This window comes from Manduca sexta, chromosome 14, assembly GCF_014839805.1.
Source record: "Manduca sexta isolate Smith_Timp_Sample1 chromosome 14, JHU_Msex_v1.0, whole genome shotgun sequence".
In the NCBI taxonomy this organism is placed as follows: domain Eukaryota; kingdom Metazoa; phylum Arthropoda; class Insecta; order Lepidoptera; family Sphingidae; genus Manduca; species Manduca sexta.
The window spans coordinates 3,693,931-3,702,576 of NC_051128.1; the positions used below are offsets into that span (position 1 = coordinate 3,693,931).

General features: G+C 34.4%; 1 protein-coding gene across 10 annotated transcripts in view; it reads right to left on the reverse strand.

Annotated features, from left to right (window-relative positions):
• The window catches only part of LOC115439748 (POU domain, class 6, transcription factor 2), a 156,701-nt gene extending 148,911 nt beyond the window's left edge, over positions 1-7,790 (reverse strand). For 3 of the 10 annotated variants that reach the window (XM_030163741.2, XM_037438523.1, XM_037438521.1), the window contains exons 1-2: positions 7,165-7,790; positions 3,764-3,852 (exon numbers count right to left, since the gene is read on the reverse strand). In XM_030163741.2, the coding sequence (XP_030019601.1) occupies positions 3,764-3,782 (19 nt within the window). In that variant the 5' untranslated portion in view covers positions 3,783-3,852; positions 7,165-7,790. The remainder of the gene's footprint in view (positions 1-3,763; positions 3,853-7,164) is intronic. The other 7 variants (XM_037438527.1, XM_037438522.1, XM_030163749.2 and 4 more) reach the window with 5 other exon arrangements.
• Between the last annotated feature and the right edge of the window lie 856 nt (positions 7,791-8,646).

Sequence of the window (8,646 nt, forward strand, 5' to 3'; positions counted from 1 at the left end):
GGAAATATTTAGATCTTATTAAGGTTTTAGATGACTCATTACATGCTCAAACTTTTCTTTGATCAACTTTGTGAGATTTAAGTAGTTTCGTTTTTCATCATTAATTCTAATCGATTCTTCAAGCCGTATCACCAAATGACACGACACTACGAGCTCTTAAGTAACACGAAATACGTATAATAGTTGATGAATCACAAACATCCAATCCGCTAAAGTAATTTGACTAAACTTTGATCGTGAACATAAAAAGAACTAGCATCGCTAACGCTTAAAGTGTAATAAACACGTAGAAAAAAACAAGCGCAAAATGTGAACGAAAGTGCCGGAACAAAATACGTCCAGCACACATTGGGCCGGCGCGGATCTTCCCGTTCCGTTTAGAAAGGATTCCTCGGGAGTCCTCGGCGAGGGGTGAGGGTGGCAGCGGTGGGAGGGTGCAAGAACGCGCGGGCCTGCGCGATTTTTCGACCAAGAACCACGTGTTTGCCACGTGCGTGGAAAGTTTATGAAGTTTCTCCGCGCGGTCTCTTTTTGCGATTTGCACTTGCCTTCTCTACGTAAATGACGTACATCAATCCACGTTAATTGTTAGGAAATTACCTTTGTCGGCCACAGCAAAGAAACAACGGTCCTAAATCGTTCAGTACGAACGTAGTAACTTATGGATATTAAATTTTAAAATAAAGTCGATTAGTTCCAAATTTCGGTGTGATCATTAATATTGATTGATACGTACCGTGTCTAACACACATAAAATTTATTGATTATCGACTAAAGATTTCACCGATACACAAGGGAATTAATAATAACGTATGTAATAGTAATAAAATAGTTACTTTCTAAACACAATGCATTGGTTGTACAAAATCATTTTGCAATCAACATATCAACTAAACCGTGTCTAGAAAATTCTTAATTGAACTAATGAGAAGTAATTACAATTTTTATTGCGGCCATAATGATTACGATGCCTTAAAATAATAAAAGCAATTAGACATTGATGGGCGTAACGGAGGCTTTGTATCTGTCTTCGTCACACCTATTACGTGTGGTAGAGATGGAAGGAGAGGGAAGATATGATTAGATGTAATTGTTTGAACGGTTATAAAAGTTGATGTCAGCGACGGTGTTCTGTTTGTCGTTAAATGTGCGAGATGTTTCCATTTCCAATGTTCTGATGTGTATACGATAATGAAATAATGCTTCCTCTGATATAACATTGCGTATCTCAAGACTGCTCTTAAGGTCCTGTGCTTGAAAATGAGATGGAACGGTGATTGTAAAGGTGAGGAAATGTTGATGAGAGATTGGAGGAAATTATGTAATCAGACAATGTTGAAAAACGATGTAAAACACTTGAGATTGTAAATTCTCAGTAACACTAGAGCGTTCAATATTGAATCAACAATATAATAAGGATGAATTTCTTGAATTCAACTTGATTCTTAGAATGTAATCATTACGTCATTGTGAACAATAATATATATCTATAATATTATAATACTAAAAACTCTGTGTGGTCTGTTGACAGGGGTAAACTGATTGAATCTCGATGGAATTTTGCACAGGGTATGTTTGAACCCTTAGAAAGTTTGGCCGTCAAGCAGCAGTGTGTAGTCACTGTTGTGTTCCGGTTTGAAGGATATTGTAGCCAGTGTAACTACTGGACATAATAAGACTTAACATCTCATGTCTCAGGATGGCGAGCGCAGTGGAATACCAAACAATACCCTGTAATTCAGGGTCTTGGATGGTGTTTCTACTGTTTATGGGCGGTCGTATTGATTACATCAGGCGATCGGCAAGCGCGTCTCATCATTCAAAGCAATAAAAAAAGTATATTGTCTACTTTTTATATTTATTCTGAAAATCAATTCCATGCGAACAAAGCCATGGATAACAGCTAGTTGGATAATTCAATAAGATGCTTCTTCTGACGTACTACAACTTTCTTTCAACTGTTTTTAATTATTATTGACTTGTTTTTATTGTTAACTTGAAGGTTAGTAAGTAATTTTTTATATTATGATTAATTAAATACAAATGTATTAATTCTATTGCTTATTGTATAAAATTAAGTCACCATCGATACGACTTCTCATGCGTTAAGCCATTACCAAACTTGTTCAAATACTGTCTCATGCTCGATTTTCCTTCAAAGCAAAACATGAAAAAATATTTTTTCCTCAATGTGAATACAATTTGTTTAATTCACATTTTGCTTTAAAGCTAATTACTACGTTAAATGTAAGTGTTAGAGTGATATTGTAATTTTTTTATAAGAGAATCCTGCTAGATGGCGTTAAAACTTAATATTTAGTCGATTGAATATTATAAACTTTTTTCCCCATTTACCTTATCATATATATATATATATATATATATATATATATATATATATATATGTTTTAATGCTACATTAAAACATATAGAAATATATTTCAATATAGACAGAGCCTGTGACAGCTTTTCATAGCGGAACCTTTTCCCTTTAACACAGAGGCTATCCAAGAGTCATTTAAATTATAATATAGAAGCATTGTCCTGCTCTTTGTTTAACATTTTATACCAACAATCAAATGTAGAGCAAAGCTGATCTAAAGTATAAAATTACAACATAAATCAATTAAAATTTAAAACATTAAAACGACCTCAATAACAGTTTCTGTAATCTTAATAATCAGATATATAATGATTGTGCCACAATTAAAATGACTGATTCATACAAAACGCTTGAGACAAATGAGTCACATGCCGTAATTAGGTTCCGACTGACCCATTGGGGGTTCGAATTAGATTTATTAAAAGGAAATAACGTTACGACTGCCTCAGTGGCGTAGTTGCATTGCACGTCCGGTACAATAGCGCTCTGAGGTCCTGGGTTCGAATCCCGGGTCGGCCAAAGTGATATTTGGGTTTTTCTGCTCAGTATCAGCCCGGAGTCTGGAATTTGTGCCCGATATGGCGATAGGCTCGCCCCCTATCACATCATGGGACGGAATATATTTGGCGAAAAGTGGGTGCCCTAGTTGCGCCTCTGCATACCCCTTCGGGGATAAAATGCGTGATGTTATGTATGTATGTATGTAAATAACGTTATCAGGATTTGAGCTGCATATCTATGCATGGCGAGTGGTCAGATCTTAAAAAAGTAGAGCGCTTGTTGGACGTTTATAAGAATTGTATGTCTATGGTACTTGATTTTTTTTTTTTTTTGAAAAAGGAAAGCATTGTTGGATATTTTTAAATTTAGAATTGTATGTTTATAGTGTCATGGTGAATAATTATATTTTTAGTTCAGGTAAATTACAATCAATTTAAGTTGATGAGCATTATAATAAGGATAATTTTGTGTATCAAACCGATTATTGAAAATAAGTAGATTTAAAATTTTACAAAATTTGTTTAATTATTTTTTTCAAAACGTCAGGTAATGCAATCAAAGTAATCTATTTTTCGAAATTTGAATTCTAAATAAATTATTCAGACATTATTGACTCTACATTAATCAATCTTCATATTTCCGGTAGCCCAAAAGCTCTTAGCTTTATACCTGACGCAAGACATAGGTAAAGTTGAGATGTACTCTTCGAGCTTATCCATCCCGTGATGTGATAGGAGGTGAACCTATCACCTATGAGCGAGCCTATTTATTTTTAACAAGTAAAATATTTAGCATATCAATTAAAATATATTATTTTTACTCTTTTTATAAAAAGTAAAAAAAGAGATTTTTTCGATGTCGGAAAATGCGCATACGCACCAGAAGAAGTAGACGCCATGAAACAGTTGACCTGGTAGAGGTCGCGAAGATAGATGAAGGCTGTTGCAGCTCTACTCTAATGCAGTCTTCTGTTTGAAAAAAAATATAATGGTTTATTTGATGGAAACAAAAAATAAATGACCTTCTGTAGTGAAAATAGGTACTAAAATGTATTTCTAGCTTTTTCTTAGATTCGTAGCTTCGGAAATTTAGAAATCAAAATATCAAAGGTTTTTTTTTAAATACGATGTTTAATATAAATATTTTTAAAACTAGTTTAAAACACATTCGTATTATGTTAATATGGATGTCTTTGGACTTTTTTTTTTAAATTGAACTGCAATTTGAGAATTCGCAATGTCTAATCATGGGGTAATTACGAAAATAGATAATTATTAATGAAATATACTAAAATAACCCTCTTTTCTGTTTATTTAACAATCAACGTTGCATTACAATATTTTACGGCTCAATATAAATATATGGAAAATGTTTTATTATTTAGCAAATTCTTCAAAAATTATAATTAATAATTTTATATTTCAATCAAATGTAACGTGTTTAGTAGCGGATAATATGGTTTTATTTAGGACCATGAACTGAGTATAATTTAAATTAAACGTAACTCTACATGTATATATGGTTACATTTTCATTGCATCTCTAATAACACATGGACACAGCATTAGTGAAATACATATTTTATTCAAATTTGCTTTGAGGATAAATATAATAATTAATAATAAGGTGAACTGCTACGTCCCATATTACAAGCAATTTAAGTTAGTAATTAAGTTATTATTATTAAGTTTCTATGAATAAATATGTATTAATGAAGTCAACAGGAATTATTGTTATAAATATAACAGAATAACCTGTACCTTTATTTACAAAGTATTATTAAGGAAAATAAATTTTGCGGCATGCGCCGGCGCATAAGCTCTTAAAATATCCTACGAATGTAAATTTGTTACGTTAAAATTATAAAGTTTGAACTTGCGCGCAATAATAAACTTGCGCTATTTTATTATTGCAATGCCTGCTTTGTAATCCTGATATTGCTAGCGCGAACTTTGAAAGTCGATGGCAAAAGAGTAGCGAGACTCAATTTTAGAATCACTGCCATTTTTTTTACGTGATGTGTACTTTGCTACATAGAGTCATACGTCCCTTTGCTATTTTTCTATACGTCATTGTCTTTTCGTATTTTGACTGACTTCCAAAAAAATGAAGACGGTGTGTTCGTGTGTTTGTATATCTGTTTTCATTTTTACTTTTAATCGCTAAGAAATCTACTATGGTTTTGAATTATGGTAGAGAAAAAATCATTGATCGTTTCTTAATAAATATTTTTTAAGATACTAATCGTTTTAAAATATCTTATTTGCATTTTTAGACTGACTAATAAGTGTTAATGCTTATAATTTAAGAATTTTTTTTATATACTCGCTCTATATATTTTATATCTAATATTATAGTTTTTGCATTATTATCGGTGCATAAATTATGTAAAGTAAAGCTTTTTTAGCAATAATTTAGGCAACGTATAATTTTTACGCTGATCAAGTTTCACAACACACGTGACTGTTGGTTGCTGCGCGACACAAACCTAAGCGTCAACATGTGGAGCTCTGGTGTGTGGAAAGTTGCGAAACATGTGGCGCGTCAAAATTTACTTATTGATTACTGGGATAAAGATTTTATGAAGTATATGAATTTGAATTATATGAAATAAATTAATAAAAAAATACTTTGGTGGTTATTTTTTATATGAGTTAAATTACTGTTATTGATGAAGCATTTATTACCCAACATTGATATATTTTTGCACAATATGTGACAACAAAAAATAACTCCTTTTAGATAAAAAGTAACACATGAAATACATGATACAATTTAAAATAATTCTACGAAACAATATTGACCGTTATATTTTTTTAAAATTCGAGTCAATTTTGAATTTGGAACGTCATATGATTTTTATAAAACTATGCCAGTTCGTCAACCGAAAGCCCGTGGTAAGGGTAATGTTGACGTATTTATTTACTATGGGCCGTCAAACCGCGGACATGCCGGCATGCGGTGGTCTTTTTACATCCCCCTGGGATCGCGATACGAATGATTTCATATACTTTATGTTGACAGTTGAATAGATTATCTTTAATGTATTGGTGCGTTAGTAATTTAATTTAAATTCGCGTCTTGGTTATGATTAGACTTTAAATTTATGGGAAATGAGTTTTTTATTTTGTATCAGTTTAATGTTTTAGTTATTTTTTTATGTGTTGGAAGTTATGTCGTATTACTTGACACATAATGTTTAGCCATATCTTTATTTCGTAAAATTTCAAAAAATCTTGTTTGTAATAATAGATGTTATGTGTACTTATACTTACATATTTTACATTATTATATTATATGTATATTCATATTGGCATGTATTTGTTCTTCGCTAGTTTTAAATATTAATATTCAACTTCTTAGATTCGAAACTTATCTATATTCACAACTTGCACCCTATGCGAATGACATTTCTTAAAAAGTTAGATATAGGGTAACCTGTGACAAACTTATTTGTTTCATTGAAAAAATATTATTTCCATTACAATAATACCATTGACCTTTATTACTTGCTCAATATTTAATAGCAATGATATTTAAGAAAAAAACAATTTATTAAAACTCCTCTTAATCAAAATGAATGGCATAAAATACGACTTAAGATTAAACATTAATTAACGGACCGTCAAAAATGACCCTTCAGTGTACGCAATAAGTCTTCATTATTTAAATTTCCGTATAAAAATTTGAATGTAAAAAAGTTTAAGTGAAAAAAATAATTAATTAAAAACGCCAAGGAACAACACCATTATGCTTTGTCAACGACTTGGAAAAAAGGCGTATTAATCGAATAAAAGAATTACGTTCGGAAATTAATAAAAAGTCGAATAAAAAATACCTACAGAAAAATCCGACACATGTATCCGAACCAATCAGCTGTTGGTTAGCAACGGACGCCCCGCCCCGTGGCAACTTTTCCACATTTTGCACGTAGAAATTATATTTTACTATTTCATTACTCCCTCGACACGAGTGAAAAACTTTTTTCACGTTCCATTCAACTGTCATTCGCGAGTTTCAAAACTTCTTCGAACTTCGTTCGGAATTCAAATTATTTATTGACCGTTATTATAATAGGATCTGATAAAGGGGATAAAAATGTAATTAATCTGGTAATATAAATAGACGAATTAACTTTATAAATACCCGAATCACAAATATCTTCAAACATTTCAAAATTAATTAAGTGTAATTAAAAGTTTTAATGAAGTAAAATTAAACTATTTTAACATAAACTAAACTTACAAAACATAATTAATTTAAAGGGCAGTGTGTACTTACAATATTCAAGTAGTAACGGCGGGGTTTGTTTTGGTGTACGCGAGCTCGTTAATTAGCCGGCGCTCGCTGATTCATCACTCGGTATCGTCTTAGCGTGTCCAGCGTACAGAACGCACGGTTGTCCGAAAAGTTGGTAGCACAGCACCACTCCCGAGTCCCGAGCCGAGCACGCCGGCCCCGGAGACAACTCACAACAAAGTTTGTGCGTGGAGGCGGCGCGGCGCACCGGCGAGTACGACGCGCGTTACGTTAATTTTTTCCCCAGCAAGTGTGAGGCGAGGCGCGCCGACACTGACACAGCCGTCCACGTCAGTACGCTGACGTTCACTAGTCGCGACTCGGCTAAGTCGAGGAGAAGAAGGCAGCGGTCTCGTGCAACACGCCTTTCGTTCGTCTCTCTCTAACGCGGCTATGCCCGCCCGACCATTTTTACGGTTTAACCGACTCAATTCAATTCAACTCAACTCAATTGTCGTGGCGCGAATGCCTTCGGACTGGACGCTAGAGCGAGACGCACGTATCGCCGCGAAACGTGACGCCGGTGTCGGTAATTAGCGACGTCGGACGCGTTCGCATAATGCGGAGTGCGTTGTCTTGAGGCGACGGGTGTTTTAAGAGGAAAACGTGGACGCTCGGTGCGTTTGAACGGAGATTGTGCGATCGGAAAAGCGTGGCGGAGGCTAATGTGCGTTGGAGACGCAGCAGTGGCCGCGAATAGGGCCGTTTCGCTCTGGCGGGCGCGGGCCGGCGCGCCGCCGCCACGCGAGCGACAGAGAGCTCCGACGCGCGGGGGGCGGTGCCCGCTCTCTCGGCACACGCTGCTGGGTGTGTAAAGTTTTAGGCCGAAACATGTAAAAATGCATCTTGAAAAAAAGTTATGTATTAAAAAAAGAAGCTTAGTGCGCGGTGGGGGGACATTAATGCCGGGAGGTGGTGAGGATGGCTTTTTTCGCATGCTGTATTTTCGGGGGTGCCGGCGCAACTGGACAATGCATTACCGGGCGCCGATGGACGGCTCCACCGCGTCACCTTACTGCCACATTTGGATGTGAAAACAACGTTTGAATGGGAACACGCCTTTTAACACGATTATACTTACAAAACGAATATTAATATCTCGTGTACATCGAGATTTTACAAATAACAACATAAATAATTTCGAAAAACAACTGTTCCAAACAGCGATGATTTAATCAAAAAACTATTAATTAACATTCAATATTTTGTCGGACACTTTAAAAATTACTTTCTACGTATTTAAATTTTATTCCTTTTAAATGGCTTTTCGAATTATGCGCAATTATTGGCGCTTTTAAACGAATTCTTCGTGGATAACGAGTTTCATTAGAAAGTGGCAGGTTCATATCTTCAGGCAAATACAGACGTGATAAAATTTATTATGATTTATAAAAAGTAACTGGTATTAAAAGAATATGGAAAATTTATTGTTCTTTCATTTAAAAAATAAAAACCTTTACACAA